The sequence below is a fragment of the Anthonomus grandis genome, chromosome 22 (genome assembly GCF_022605725.1).
Source record: "Anthonomus grandis grandis chromosome 22, icAntGran1.3, whole genome shotgun sequence".
In the NCBI taxonomy this organism is placed as follows: domain Eukaryota; kingdom Metazoa; phylum Arthropoda; class Insecta; order Coleoptera; family Curculionidae; genus Anthonomus; species Anthonomus grandis.
In genome coordinates, this window is record NC_065567.1 from 8,209,074 (window position 1) to 8,226,092 (window position 17,019).

Consider the following 17,019-nt stretch of genomic DNA (forward strand, 5'->3'; position numbering starts at 1 on the left):
CACATTATTATTGTGAACAACCACTTTTGAAATGAGGTTTCTTTTTACCAATAATTTGATCTAATAATTTTTTAAATCGGTGGATAAATAAGCCTATAAGAAGAAAAAAACAAAGTCACATAAACGCATTTAATTAATAAAAATAGCATAGAAAACTGATTTCTTGAATAGGCAGGCTGCGTGGTTGATACGTTTTTCATTTATTTTTTTTATTTGATTTAATTGACATAATACATGACATTTTTTCAAGCACAATTATTATTTGTTATTTAAATAAATTTTACCAAAGTTTTTTGAAAGAATTTTAGTCTTTACTAATATTTGAAATGTTTACCAGTAAAAAAAAAGTTAATATGCCCTACGTTATATTTCCTGCGTATATACGAATACTTTCATTAGACAAGAAGGTGGTCATTTCAAACAATACATGTAAAAAGTATTATATTAGAATAATTTATTAACCTTAAAAAAATTACGATTTTTTTTTTCCTGTTTGTTAACCGTTAGTGTGTACCTACGTTATGGTAAGGTAAATCTTAAGTAAAATAAATTAAGATATTGAAAAAATATGGCATTGAAAAATTTGTTCTTTTTTTATTCTCAAATATTAATGTGACGTTTGACAAAATATGATGTGTTTATATCTGTCTAAAAACAAATAGGCAGACGTGTCATTACAAACCCACTGTTATTGAATAAATCAAAAACCATCTGTGCTATTTTTATTGACTTTAAATATAAATTCGTTCATTTTTTTATTTAGCTTTTACTTCATGGGCTTCTTGATTAAAGTCCCATTTAAAAATAAAAAAAGTTAGTATCACCTCCTGTTAAACCGGAAGTGATGGAAAACAACAGAATATGTCAAAAGATGCTACCGACATACCAAATATAATTTTTTATCTTAAAAAGTAAAAAAGCTAATAAGTGTTAAGCCCTTAACCTAGGTGTGTCACCCGGTATATACCAATAATTTTCATGAACTTATACACAAATAATCTAATTGCAATTTATTATTTAAGTGTATTTCATTAAAACAATAATTCATTTTGACAAAAAACTTGGCAGATTTTATTAAACACAATTTCGCTTAAATATTCTAAGGCCTCCTATAATGAGTTACCAATAATAGTCGTCGAATGTTTTTTATATTCATACAAATTTTAACTCTCACGAGATGTGTTACAACATAAACATGAGAAATTTGGGTCAATGCACCTAATGTCAAGGCAACATAGTCAAAAAACTTTTGGTAAAAAAAACCTACTGAATTTTATCCGTCATTTATGATCATAACTTATAAGCGATCCTGTAACTGTATACAACAATTGAGCTCAAATACCTTTAAAATAATTTTTTGGCCCAATTTTCTTGAATACCCTTAAATAAATAAAAACGAAACTTTGTGGCAGATAAATTGGTCTTCATTAACATTTTACCAAAAGTTAGGTACCTATGTAAATTTACTGAAATGATTAAGTTCTAACGCATATAACATATTAACTGTCTTATGAGAAAATTATTAATTATTAAAAATCTCAATAACAATGTTAGTATAAATCAATATTTAAAAAAATCAATTCATTTACCGAGCAGACAACTCGTACTTTCTTTAGTGCGCAGCTACGACATTGTGAAGGTAACCCGGTGCAGGTCGCAAGCAATCACGATTACGATACGAAGATTAGCGCCAACGACCAGACTTACAGACATGAACTATTATTTTTTTGGTTCTAATAATGATTATTTCCTATTAATTCGTATTTAAGCACATTTATTGCAAATACTTTATTAACTTCGCATATGGCAAAATTTAAAGTGATTTATCATTTTATGTTATGTTATATTTTATGGTCTTTTCATGTTAGTTTATATTTTGCAGATCCTTAGTAAGATAATAAATACTACATGGCAATATCAGAACATTAATCGAAAAAATTTAAGTAAATGGAATATAGGCATTTATTACTTATCTTTGCTTTTACACTAATATTGTCTTTTCTTAGAAAGGACTGCTTATAGAATCATATACTTACAAAAAATTTGTGTTACATTAGTATTTATTGAGTATCACATTTTAAAGTATTCATTTTTTTTTAATTAGGAGCTTATCACAGTTTTATTATTATCGTATTTGGATATTCTCAGGGGCCTAACAAACGGCTAAGACTAAAAAATTCACAAAAATTGGTGCTTTATACATGTAGGGCTTGATTAGAATTAAAAAAAAGGCGTTTATGTATTGATATGCTTGATTGGTTCTTATAATAAATCGACCTTGAATGTTGTTTGTTCTTCGTCATAGAAAAATGAAAAAGATAATACAACAGCTAGTATAAGTTTTAATGAATAAATCGGAATTTATTTGCGGCCCCACTATTGACGGCGCTTATGATGCAATATATTTGTTACAGGCCGACTGCTCAGGCTGGAGGCATCCTAACGTCGCAGCTAAAGGCAACCAATGGATTAGTGAGTGGGACGGGCTTAGAATTGACGACTCCGCCCATGAGTAGCGGCGGTCAATTGAGCTCACAAGAGTTGCAAGGTTTATTTATTAACCAACATATGTACGCACAGCCCGCGGGCACCGCCGGGCAAAATTTACAGATCGTGAAACGGGAACCCGAAGATCTGAGCCATCACCGGAAGCTAGACTGCAGCTCACCTAGTTCCGGAAGCCTAGACAGTTCTATTATTATATCAAAACAATCGAGACCGAAGGTGATTATTTTTAGTGACGCTCGGGTGTTTCGCTTTCTGGTTTGATTTTTTTTGCTCTTTTAAGGTTGTGTTGTGAATAAAAGATTTGGTGCAAGTGAATGTCAAAATATGTATATACGTATATTCGTAAGTTAATCGCTTCTTTAGAGAATGAAAAAATGTTAGCTTGGACATTCTCTAAGAAGGAATGTGCGGGCAAAAGATTTCCATTGTTTTGGCACTTCTTTGGGATAGTAAGGTTTTGTAATTTCGCCATTCGATAGGTAAGATGTTTGTCGATGTAGAGTAATTTTTTTTATTCTTGTCATGCCGCACATTCCTTCTTAAAGTAGTTTAGTGCATGTTAAAGCTGGTAGCTATTGAAGTAGGTTAGTCCTATGGTCACCTAGTGCAGCATGTCATGGCTATATTGCCCAAAATTCAGTAAGTTCATCATCCCTTGGTGGTTGTAGGTGGTGCTGGTGTCTTCAAGCCAGCCGACGGACTTAGTAGTGGACGTAAACTCTATAAAAGACGAAACACATCGAGGATTACACTCACCCCAAGACGGCTCTCGTTCAATTAACGGTACACCTACTTCAACTCACAGCAGCCTTTTGGCAGACGGATCCAACACGGGGCCGATCGAATTTATTTCTACGGATGGACTCAAGCCGACTATGTATACTACTCAGATATTCGCCTCCATGAATAGTACAGGCCATAGTACAGGCAGTGGCACACCTTCTCCAACTCCCTATAACGATCACGCGATACAATACACTCAAAGTACAATGGGTGTTGGTCCTGTCGGATCTAGTGCGGCAATTTATTCAACATCTGGAAGACCTAGTAGCTCAAGTGCATTTTCGGTGTCCACAGATCCATACTACCGCGAATACTTTACAACTATTGCTTCGGGTGCGGGTACACCTGAACCTGTTTATTCTGGGCAATTAAGGCAGGGTCAGCTCGCATATGGAGAAGAAGTAGCTAGTGGTGGTGCTACTGCTAGTTTTGTCGAGCGTTATGTTAGACAAGCTCAGTATCATGGAAAGGGAGTTATTGCCGCCGCTGGACTTACAGTTGATCTTCCCAGTCCAGATAGCGGCATTGGAACTGATGCTATCACTCCTCGAGACCAGAACACGCTGCAACAGGTGAGCCCTAGAACCAACCTACATAACATTACCCAGCTAATCTTACCGTCTTTTTATTTATCCGCATTAAACAAATGATTTTGGGGATAAATATTAAGCTTATACGTAAATATTGGATTTATAATATTTACATATTATATTACATACTTGTTAGAAGCTCAATTAATAATAGTAAGTAATATTTCCAGTCATTTGACTACAATGAAATGTGCCAAAATAACTCTTCGTTATTGGATCCTTTATCTCTATCTCAACGAAGCAATAGCAACTCCCAAAGTCCTGGATCACAAAGCACAACACGAAGTCGGCCGTGGCATGACTTCGGCAGACAAAACGATGCTGATAAAATTCAAATTCCCAAAATGTAAGTGCATTATTATTATTTTCTTTCTGTTTCAAGTTGTTTTCATTCAGTTTTTAAAGATCTCTGCCCTTAAACTTGTTTGATAAATTTCTTAGAGTATAGTAGTTAAAATGTCAAGATATAAATTTATTGGCACGATTCAAAGTTATTTGAGGCATTATGTATGTATGTAGTGTGTATGTTTATGTAAGTGTTATTGTTTTTTTTACACTATGTTTATTTATACATTATGTATATGTTAGCAGTAATTTATTTTTGTCATTTAAGGCAACCACGTCACCAAAATAATACTGTAAAAATTACAAAGAAAAAACAAGCAATGCACCTTATGATTTATGTGTTCTAAAGCATTATAAAACGGCATGTTTAAGTGTCGTTTTATTGCCTTCCAAAAAATGTGAGAATTGTCGCGCTATAACGCGGGTATATGCAGACTATGGTATGTTGGATCCCTTGTAAATTGTGGGAAAAAGCTGGCCGGTTTCTCGGAATTACTCTAGATTTGAATAGCTAGTTACGCGTATAACAGTGAAAACACAATGTTGTGACCTCGCGATATGTTTGTATGGGTTCCCAAAATGGACAACTTCGTTATACGTCTGGTTTGCGGTACAGACTAGTTTTCTTAATTGTGATGATTCAAGTGGCGCACTGCCGACTAGTGTTTTCCGAGTAATGCGACAATTCGTTACATGTGTCAAGTACCATTATAGCCCGTCACGTAATGGCTAACCGGGGTCAGCAGGTCGCGTAAATCGGTTCGTACACCTTCTGTAGTTTACCATAATATAAAACAAGTTTTTAATTTAACGGTTCTGTGACTACAATAAAAACACTGACATCAATTAAATTCATAAAGTTTAGGGATGTCTATAAGTTTACTTATATTTAATAATTAAAAAAAAAACAATACTTAGCAAAGTATTGTACCATCTGATTTTAATACTTAATATTTATAAAAATTATATGTTTTTGAAATAGAGATGCGTATTCGTACAACGATGTATGTTAATTTATTAGTTTTATAAAATATTTTTCCTATACTGCCCCGAGGCCATTATTTTACCGTTTTTAATTCTAAATGGGTGTATTAACTAAATCCTACTTTTCTATGTTCTAATAACACTGTTCCAGTGCACTTTAGGTTATAAATATACCCATTAACTTTAGAGAATATATAGGTAGATAATGTAGATATATAAAAGCTGTCACAAGAGTTAGATAACTAACACCGACACATATGTGTGGGGATTGAGACTTTATATGGAACAACACCTATTACGACTTTGAAAATAATATTACTACATAATTCGCTATTTTTGTTCGTCTTTAGATAAAAATATATTTACGGGTCCGACCAAAAATATGTTTTTATTCAAAATGGTTATTTCTCTGACCACGCGTCAAATATTTTAGTGAGTCTCCTGACAATATTTGAAAAATCATTAAGCAATATTTTTCCAATTTTTGAAAAATACGATTAAAAGACCGTATAAGAAGGATATGTCTAAAAAGTATATCAGTGCATATCGAATTCAGATAAGTTTAACATTGTTTTGTTAAATTCTATTTGTCAGATGGCAACCTATGCATATATCCGGAAAAAAATATTATTTTCACGGCCTTAATAAGTGTTATTTTTTTAACATATTTTTTAAATTTTCATGTGGTACTTGAAAGTTATTTAATTAAAACTGTTTAAAAACTCCGTTGAAAATACCCTAAATGTACAATTTTTTATTAGGAACCAGATCTTTAAAATATTATAAAAGTTAATTTTTATTTATTAGAAATATATAAGCACCCATTCTATTGCAGATACTCACCGTATGGCTTTAAAGATCACCTAGAATCTCCAATTTCGACATCACAAAGAAGAGAGGATGATCGAATTACGTACATCAATAAAGGACAGTTTTATGGTATCACTCTGGAGTACATTCCTGATCCAGAAAAACAATTAAAATCTCAAACCGTCAAGGTGAGCAAGAGATATATTTTGTAATTAGTTAATATGTTTCACTTCTATTGCCACTTTTATAACGAAAAACCACGAATAAATAATGTTTTGCTTTTAAGATACGTTTTAATCAATTTGCAGCAATCGGTTTAGACTTTTATAGTGATTATATTATTTTTATGCAAATTGTTTATAAAGAGTATTTTCTCTCCCCGTTATATGATGTTTCAGAGTCTAGTAGGAAAACCATCTATTAAAGCACGCGATTTTCACTTCGCTTCTTGTAAGCGTTTATGGCTATGCAGACAAGTTCTATAACATACCCAGGTTCGCTGTCAGATTAATGGTATAAATGTAAAAAATTGCAATACAGCTTAAATTCTATACCCTATATTTATTAACAATATATCAATACTATCGTTATTTTTCTGTTTTAAAATGCAAGACATATTTGCATATTTGCTTGATTTAAATTAAGTCGGTTTCTTGCACCGTTGTTTTTAATTTATGAGTTAATATTCAAGGAGTTGTTTTCTATGTCGCATTTCGTCGCGCAAAAATTATTTCCTGATATATCACAATTTTAATTTAAAAACTGGTAAATTTAGTTTAAAAACTATTAGTAATTATTTTTTTGTTATTAGTATAAATTAACCATAATATATTCGATATTCGGCTTCTCATTTGCTATTATTTAACAAAATTTTAAGAACAAGAGAACTCAATTGAATTTTAAAATTGCTTTTCAAGCTGTACAGTTTCGCCAGTCTATTTTTTACTAGAAAAGTAAGGTTCTGCACGAATTTTTACTGTATAATTTTTTAACAAAAATTAGAGGCAAATGAAAAAAAGCCAACAAAAGATGACAGGAAAATAAAAGGTAAACATGACTAAAATATTGCTTGACCATACCGGTTTCTATATATTATTAGCTCCTTCAGAGCAAAGCAATTTTCTCCCTTTTTTAAGGAAGTGAAAAAAGAGAAAATAGGAAGGATGATACTTGCCAACATATGATTTTATATTTCCTAGTATACTTAGAGGCAACTAGGAAACATACTCAACCCAACTCAAACAATTTATGTGGAAAGCTGTAATATTCCTTCCATACGTTTTCTTTTAGCCTTTTTGTGCTTAATTACCCCGGAATAGCCTTTCCAATATTCAACTGCCATTCTTATTATTTTCTGTTTTCACATGCGATAATCCCTAAGAATTGATATTTTTGTTGCAGTAAGTTACAATTTTATAGTCATTTTGGCTTCCTGGCTACGCGATTTTACATTTACATGGCCTGTTTTATGAGTGCAATAAAAACTGTATCTTATATTGTTTTATTAATTTTTTTCAAATTAATCATATTTAATTTTTATTTAGATTCATATTTAATATATATTTTATTATCTCGTACAAATTACCTTCTTTTTAATTTCGATTAAATAGCAAAAAAGCCATCTAAATATTTTGGATTTGTATTTTTTTAAAGAGGTTTAGTCTTACTGTCACATTTAATTATTAATTTCATTAATTTTGGCCTATTTCCATTTAACAAAAGATGTCTTATAAAACTGGAATAATGTGTTTATCGATTGACTATCCATAACTTATTGAAATTAAACATAACGTACCATCTGTTATGCAAAGCAACTATTAATTTATTATTATTAAAATGTTTAATGTTTATTTAAAAATTTCAAAAACAGATATGAATATTATATAGGGTTTTTTCAAAGTTAAGTAATTTATTTTAACTGCTTGTAGGACTGTTATTGTATGGTTTTGACTACAAATCTTTGGTTCGATTAGTTGTTTAATACTGCGTACTTAATTTGTCTCATTATTTTGTTCGGAAAAATTGGTCATATTGACAAAAACAATGAACTAGTGGACATAATACCTATGGAGAGTTCCAACAAAATGCAGCTCCAGCATGCAGGTTGTATACGGAAAGGTTTCCTTTAAGAAATTATCTGGCTCACGTATGTTTGTAAATTTAGTTATTAGACTTCGTGACACATCATATTTCAATGAAGAACGAAGAGGCCACGCTAGAAGAGTTGCTTAACCTGAAATGTTACAAATTGAGAAAGACTTTTTAGAAATGGTCGAAGGCGACCCAATAATGCATACTATAGAGCCATAGTAGTTCCAGTTAAAGTCTCTCATAGTAAAGTGTAGAATATAAAACAACAGTATTATCCTTATAATTATCAACGAAGTACAAGCGTTACAACTGTTCGGCAGAAATGAAGATTTTACGAAATTAATTTTATGTATAGACATAAAATTAGTACAAAAAATCTATTTATATTAAATATGAACACTGCTTGTCCATATTTACACGAGATGGACTGCAAAATTACCACAACAATCATGTTTGGGCAGCAAGCAATCCACATGCTGTAAAAAGATCTAATTTTCAAGATAGATTTCCAATAAATGTTTGGTCTGGCGTGGTAAATGGCATGCTTATCAAACCCTACGTTTTTTAGCTCGACCGACCGGTGAAATTTATTTATATTTTCTTCGACACAAGTTGCCACAATTGTTAGATGTTCCTCTAAATGTGAGACAGAATATGTGGTTCCTAAACATGATGTGGCGCCACCACGTTTTAGACGAGAAATTAATACACAGTACACTAAAATTTAAACATTTTACTCGAATACAGTCATCTGACTATCCCTCCTTTACCTACGAGTAATACATCCATCACCCATTTTCCATACACAGAGTGTTAAGTCATTTATTTTAACATTTGTAGAACTGATCAAAAGAAGTTAATATGCCCAAAATCACTTATAGGAGAGTTAATTCACATTATTATATATACATACTTTTAAAGGTTAAATGGTTGCCGGTTTTTACAAAAATTTCTCAAAATTGTCCCCATTTATTTCAGTATATCACCTAGATACATTAGAGGTAAAGTACCAAAAAGGAATTAACATCTGCAATCAAAATTCTGATTACATTTTATTAACATTTTGAATTGGTTCTTAAAGATTAGAACTTTTGGTATACACTTCAAGCAACCTATCTGCCATCAAAATATTCTATGAAGGTATTATTCGATAAAAATGTGGCTCAAGAAACCAGCTAAACCCTAATGTTAATAAATTTTTGTTGTTTGAACAGTCGAAGCACATCGTATGCAAAAATCAAATCTCAAGCATCTTATCGCACTTCAATTATACATTAGCAGTAAATATGGGTGACTGTACGCCTGCTAAAAATTCCAGAAAGTAAAGAATTTTCTGTCCCATATTTACTATTATTTTGCGACACTCGCGATGTAATTTAGTATACTATAATCATTATCCGTACCTTCCGTAAACCTTACTTTTTAGAAAACTTTAACTTTAAAGCTTATATTTGAAGTTAGAAATGAAAAAACGAAATACTACGAAAATACTTCCATTACCATATTTTGATTACGCCACATATGTCACTGCTATATTTGGATACATAGTGTAATTGCTTAGCCGATAAGTTTTACGGTATAAAACGCATATATTATAAACTCAAGACTATCAAAGTATCAAAAAGCGCATTTTCATGAATGCAGAATGTTGTGTTCTTGCAGTTTCTGCCGATCTTTTTTTTTCAGGTCGTTTCTATGCAAATGAATTTCATGGAAGTGCGTAATGATGTTTTTAATCGAAAAATAGATATGTTTATTTTATTTCTGCTTTTAGGGATAAATAAATAATTCGAATAAATTGGTTTCATTAAAATATTTTAATATATCCATTTCCATTATGAAAATCCACCAGGAGTGCGATATACAAATGGCATAATTAAAATATTTCTTACGTTGATAGGTATTCATTAAATATGATCGATTTAGAGAACTAATTGCGGGAATTGGGGTCCAACCGTTATTTGCATCAACCCACATTGGAAATTTTAATAATCGCTAATTTTAATAGAAGCAGATTCGATCAATTATTGATATTTAATATACATAGATTTTACGTAAATATGTGGGCGTTCTTAATACGTTATTAAATTGCAAATAGCATGGATGCAAAATGATTAATGACCTAATAAATCTTATATTTATTTAAAATCGCTAAGCGACAAAAATAATCAAATAACCATTATCAAGCAAAACTTCAGATATTTTTTGGGCATAATCAAATAAATTTTAAATACGAGTACTTAAAGTAAAAGATATTAAATGGTCGCATCAATAATTAATTTTCGTTTTATATTACAAGTGGGCAGGCCAAATAAAAAATAAGTCTATTAACGTTAAAAAGTGGAAAATGAAAAGAAAACTTCAATAAACTTATTCCAAAAAAAATCTGGCGTGTCCATTGGTATGTATGGGATGGTCTTATTTTTATTAAATTATGAAGAATTAGCAGTTGAGCATTTCACGTCGAAAGCCAATTACTGATCAAGAATCTGACGAAAAAACCTGCTCCGTTGACATTCGATTCCTCTTATGGGCATGAGTAATGGTCGCTGGTCACCAGCCTTTTTCCTATCCTATGACAAAATGCAGCAATTCTAATGAAGACAATTTACAATTATGTACGTACGCGATCATTAAGACTGACCACTGGTACTACCTTTAATTATACCAATTAATACAAAAGTTTATAGACAGTTGCTAATTAACTTTAATAATATATATTAATGCGTTTTGCGATAACTTCGCGGTGACATTACAAAACAAATAAAATACCAATCTTACCTAAAACGTTATTGAATCTGAAAAAGAGCTTTTTATAATTTATACGGCTTACAAAAAACACGTTTTGAATTTTATTAATAACCAGAAGAATATTTTAAAGGTTAATTATTGTTATTTTTTTAGTTTATCATGGCGTCCTCGTCATAAAGGTTTTGGTCTTTTTTTGGTATGTTGAATATTAAACAAAGTTAGTTTTTCAGCTCCACCTTTCTTTTAGCAGTCGATTATATTTTTGACATTCAACAAACTTTAATCAAATTCAAATCTTTCTGGGAGTTTTTTCTCATATTAGTTTTGGCCTTTCAAAATATTAGCTGAAAGCTTACTTAATAATTAATAATTATAGTGTTTAGTTACTAAACAACCCAATTAATTAAAAAGGGTTGCAATAAAATAAATCTAATAACTATTAATTATCTAAACGCAAGTTTTTTAAAAGTTTACCTAATAAGAAATGAAAAGTAATTGTAAATAAAGAATCTTTCAAATAATAATTTCTTTTTTGTTGCAGAGTATTGTTATGCTGATGTTTAGAGAAGAAAAGAGCCCCGAAGATGAAATAAAAGCTTGGCAGTTCTGGCACGGCCGGCAACACTCGGTTAAACAACGAATTTTGGACGCAGGTAGGCACTAGCGAGATTCTTTATTTATTTCTTTTCTTCGGGATCCATCCGTTTTGTTTTTGTTACTGCATACTGTCCTGCAATTTAAAGTACTCCATTGTTTCGCTCAGACAAAGACAATCGCATCGCGATGAAGTGTTTTCCTTCTGTTCGATTTTTTTTTATCGTTTAATTGACCTCACACATTTCTGTATCATTTGTAATTAAATCAATAATTTGTAATTAAGATTAATGCTCTTTATATTATATTTTACGATTGAAGAGCCCAATGTCATTTGTTTAACTTGCATACGTAATGTAATAGTAATCAAACCCACGATCTACACGGGTCTGGCCTGAAAATAAAATACTACAGCAAAGACTTATTTACGCTTTAACTGTATATATAACAAAATCACAAGGAAACCATCACCAAACATTATTATACGGGGCGCCCTTTCGTGTACATACGCATTTTGTAACATAACATTACCTTTCGAGAAATATTTCAGTTTATATCATATTAATATATCTCTCGCAAAAAAAAATTAAATACAATTGTAATGTGTAACAGTGGGTTTTGCATAAACGATAATAAAGGAAACCAACTCTGTAACAGTATCAATGTGGGTACCTAATATCTTGTAACATTTTCAGCTATAGAGAATTCGTGTAGGCTAAGTCGTGGGCGATATCGATACTATTTTGCTCTTCTATGTGTGTGGGTAAAAGTATTATCACTAATTCAGTCCAATTTGCATCTAACATTGTAAATTGTCTCATATAGGTGTTACACTATTAAATAAAATGGTATATTTTTAATTTAATTGAAATATTTTTAGAATACTTTACTTTATTGATGTTAAAATTAAAAGATGGATTTCATGATTCAAAAGATTTTGAATTTCAACTGAGATAATAGTAAATAAATATAAAATTACTCATATAAAATGTATTCTGAATGCATTAGCTCCATTATATTATTCGAATTCGACAAATGAGTTTACGGCAGTTTATTTAATCGCACAGCGCTAGAATTTAAATACAATGTACCTTCCAATTACGTACAAACAATTAATAGCATTTTTACAGTCGCCATATATTATCCACGCGACGTATAAATATTAAATAATTATACTATTAAATATTCAGACAATTGTTGGTTCGATGTCAGAATCATTTTCTTCGCATTAGAACTCGCCTACTCAAAATCAAGCCCGTGTAGAGTTATGCCTATTTCAATTTAGTTATGCTCCGATTTTGGATCAAAAGTGATATGCGTGCGTATGTCGTATTTAAAATGTTTACTGGTAATACAAATTGGTTTTAAATTGTTTAATAATAATTTCTTTTTACAAATGTTATAATATAATCTTATACCTATATTTTTTATGGTTTTTTTAAATCTGTTAAAATTTTTAAAAATCATATTAATTAAATGATTGATAAGAAATTAATAAGTAAAATATCTAGCAATATTTTCACTGAACTCTGTTCAATAGTCTTAATATAGTTAAGTACATAATAAATCTAATACAAAATCAAATAAAAATGCTAAAGTTACAAACGTCAACATGGTACTGAAAGACCATAGGGGACAAAGGTATTAAAAGACAATTAAATGAGAGTTTGTAATATTAGTAAAATATTGAAATTAAATACATCTGAATTCATTTTGGAAATACTGCCCAACCCTTAATAAAATTAAAAATATTAAATTCACTAAACATAAAAATAAATAAGGTAGACTATTAAAGTCTCCTCATAACCTACATAACATCTCATCCAAGCCTAAACCGGCAGCCGCGTCCGTGTACAGTGAGACCACGAAACGAACTTATAAATATACCTGGACTAGGGACCTACTACACTATACACATATACACTACTACACTACTAGGGAGCCGCCATTTTGCGTGATTGTGTCCTTTCAATGTTGGTCACTCTGACAAATTTTAGTTATGCCAACTGTAGGGAAACAAAACACTTAAAGTTTTTGAGAGGTTATGTTTACGCAAATACAAAATAAAAAGTTACATATAGGTAAAAATTTAAGATGGTTGCGTTAGATCTGTGATTTTTCTAGTATTTCTTAAAGAATTTCGTTAAAATTTATGAAAGAAAGTAATCCTCGCCTTAAATGAGATAAAGTTTTAATCAACTTGAAATAGATGCATGCACTTTAAAATATTTGTTTTATTTTTCTGATAATCTTGAATCTTATAAATCCTAATACCATGAAAATTATGATATTTATTTAAATTTTTGCTTGTATTTACTTAACAAATTCAGTTAAAAACACTTATTTTCTTTCTATTTTTACTATTACGAGTTTTACTTTCCTTCCAAGTACAGTGTTTCCACATTAATAGGTACAACCATCTATAAAAATCAAAATATAGATGATTTTATGAGGGTTTGTAATTATAAAGGGTTTATATAGTAAAAATATATTATTCTGTCAACAACTCAATATATTATTCTATTATAAACAATACAGACGGATAATTCACAATAATTCGTTTTGAGAAACTGAACCAAATACCTTTAAATAAAGATGGTGATACATTATTCACGTATTAAATAAGGAGAAAGATACATCACCTGTTCCAGACGATATACCCAAGCGTCGTTTACAAATCGCCAAAAACTAGGCAATCCGCTATACTCATACGTCAAACGTCAGCATCGTCAACTTCATTACCGTTATTTAATATATTTTTTGTTAGCAACACTAAAAATTTTCAGAGTGACCAACATTAAAAGGACACAACCACTATAAAAATGGCGGCCACCATGCAGTGGTCATTTTTGGGTATCGTGGCAATATGCATTAGCAGTCCAGGTATATTTATAAGTTCGTGAGTGAGATTCATTGAGAAATAATTTAGAGTATTTCCGCAAGAGTAAAATAATGAGTGGACGTTGGTAGTATAGCTAAAATTTACTTCCACAGGGTCTCGAATCGAATGCAACCCGATATGACGTCACGCGAAGCACGTTGACCAATAGATCGGCGATTAGATCTGTGGTTGCCATGCCAACTCATGACGCAAATCATTCGCGTCATGCATTTGCTGTGGTCTTAAATGTTTGCACCTTCGGAGTTCAGCAGCGCCTAAATATTTTATTTTCATTGTGGATCTCATGTCCTCGTTTTGGTTATTTTCTTGTGTTAAACGTAATATTATTAATAATGAAATACTATTAAATATATTTTGGAAAATAGGCTACCATCCTATGAAGAAAATTTAAAAAGTTAGGCCGTCCTACGCCCGGTTTACAAATAAAATTAACGATATGCTGAATGTTTGGAAAAAATATACAAGAGAGTAAATATGGTAAAGTAATGTCAGAAAAATTTTTCAACTCTAAAAATAAAGTATGTGCTTTTTAAGAAGTACGATGGCTCAGGATAGACTTAATACTCTTGCTATGCTTTAAATAGAAAAAAAAAACTGGTACAGAATATTTTAGAAGTGATTGAAGGTATTGCTGCCTAAAAAAATAGAAGAATAGATTTTAACTATAAGTAAACAATCTTATTTTGTAGTGTTTATTCTTTAAATACTTTCTTTTTTCTACATTTGCTTTTACTTGGCTTGATAATGGGAGGATTCAAGCAGATGAATTCCACTTGGTGCAAAGCTATTATTTTTAAAAGGATACGAATGCTCCAAAAATGTTTTTTTTTAATGACTTTCGATCAAGAATCTGAGCGCGAAATTCTGGCGGAGTCCCCTTTTGATCCTTTTTTTCACATTACCATTTACTTACTGGCACCCTTTAAATTAAAAATCCATAAATTCCCACTGATAACAGCTCGACATCTGTTTTGACATGCTCCTAATGAAATTGTCATGTCATTTTGGTCAATTTGTAGCCATTGTTCTTGGATACAGTTTAGTAATTATTCGCTCGTCTGAAACACTATTCCTTAATTTAAAACACGCCTTTTCAACCTATCCTAAACGAGTTTGATAGTAATTATTGTAATGCTTTCTAGTGTTTTTTTTTATTATGCGTCGTGTATAAGTACAAAATTTCCACCAAATTACGTTTCAGAATTTAATCGCGATATTAGTTTGCTGCTAGGAACTTTTTAATGGAAGCAGATTATTTCGAAAACCTATCAAATCATCAAAGTTGCCTTAGTAGCTATCAACTTCTTGAATGGTTTGCAAACTCGTTGGCACGTTTTCGCCACACTCTCAGCGTTCTTTAATCAGGATGTAAATGTGTGTAGATTCTGATGTTCTTTGACCTGTTATAATCTTCTTGTGCGATTTCCACGAGATAGTACTGGGCTCCAACAGGACATCTATCATAAAGATTGTTTTCACGTAATCAACTCCTGATTTTTTTCGCAGTGATCCTAACGCCATGAACATTTCTTAGCTGGTTGCCAGTATTATTGTGGTTTCGTAATGACTGAAGGCGAATAAACCTATGATAAATACGTTGTTGCTCTTGTTGTCCTTGTCTGACTTCATTTGTCTCTTCAAATCTCTGCCACGACCTTCCTATAGTGCTGTTAATTGAATTTACAGCTTGTGTGACGTCGCGAATGTATACCACCCTGGATCATTCCAACAGCTCATAAGATATTCTGCTTGGTCGATGGATCGATTGATCCACTTGTTCTCATATATTATCAACAAAGTATGAAGAATGCTAAAATCGATATGTACCATAGATTTATTAAGAAGTTTAATTTCTATTCAATTTATTCCAGATTCTTAAATCATACTCATACATGTAAGAAAAATAAAGCCAAATTTTAGTCTCCCATTTAGGAAAGTTTTAAAAGTTTAAGTAATTTTTCATAGAATGTTTCAAAAAAAATAATAATTAATGTAGTTTTTCCTTTAAGAAAAGCCTGGTGATAGACTAAATAAATAATTTTTAAAAAACTTAATTAATTAAAACTTAAATAAAATTAATTAATTTAATTTTTTTCACGCTTTCTATTTGTTTCGCCCAAATATTGGTAAGTTCTCGGTTAAATTATACACATTAATATTTTAGTAAAATATTAAATGTATTTTTTTTTTGCAGATACAAAAAATAGTGTAGGATTGGTTGGCTGCATTGAAGAAGTTGCTCATAATGCCATTGCAATATACTGGAATCCCATGGAAAGCCCTGCTAAGGTAATAGTTGAAAGCACATAAAAATTTTTTTTCAGCCTTTTTTATTTGAACGTTTCTAAAGTGCTATAAGGTTTTTATATAAGAAATATGCCATAAAATAAGTATATTTAAAAATACTAAAGACATAGAAAAACCGAAGTGCCTAATTTTATATCTTTTAATTATATAAATAATATTTGTTTACAGATTAATATTGCCGTCCAATGCCTAAGCACCGATTTTAGCAGTCAGAAAGGTGTTAAGGGCTTACCTCTACATCTCCAAATCGATACCTACGAAGACCCTAGGGACAGCAACGTATATCATCGAGGGTATTGTCAAATCAAAGTTTTCTGTGATAAGGTACGGTATTTAATTAATATACCTAGTAGC

General features: G+C 31.0%; 1 protein-coding gene across 3 annotated transcripts in view; it reads left to right on the plus strand.

Annotated features, from left to right (window-relative positions):
- The window catches only part of LOC126748214 (protein grainyhead), a 220,459-nt gene that overhangs the window by 199,418 nt on the left and 4,022 nt on the right, over positions 1–17,019 (plus strand). For 2 of the 3 annotated variants that reach the window (XM_050457294.1, XM_050457295.1), the window contains exons 4-10: positions 2,415–2,724; positions 3,177–3,863; positions 4,052–4,227; positions 6,046–6,208; positions 11,404–11,515; positions 16,553–16,647; positions 16,834–16,989. In XM_050457294.1, coding sequence (XP_050313251.1) covers positions 2,415–2,724; positions 3,177–3,863; positions 4,052–4,227; positions 6,046–6,208; positions 11,404–11,515; positions 16,553–16,647; positions 16,834–16,989 — 1,699 coding nt within the window. The remainder of the gene's footprint in view (positions 1–2,414; positions 2,725–3,176; positions 3,864–4,051; positions 4,228–6,045; positions 6,209–11,403; positions 11,516–16,552; positions 16,648–16,833; positions 16,990–17,019) is intronic. The other variant, XM_050457296.1, reaches the window with a different exon arrangement.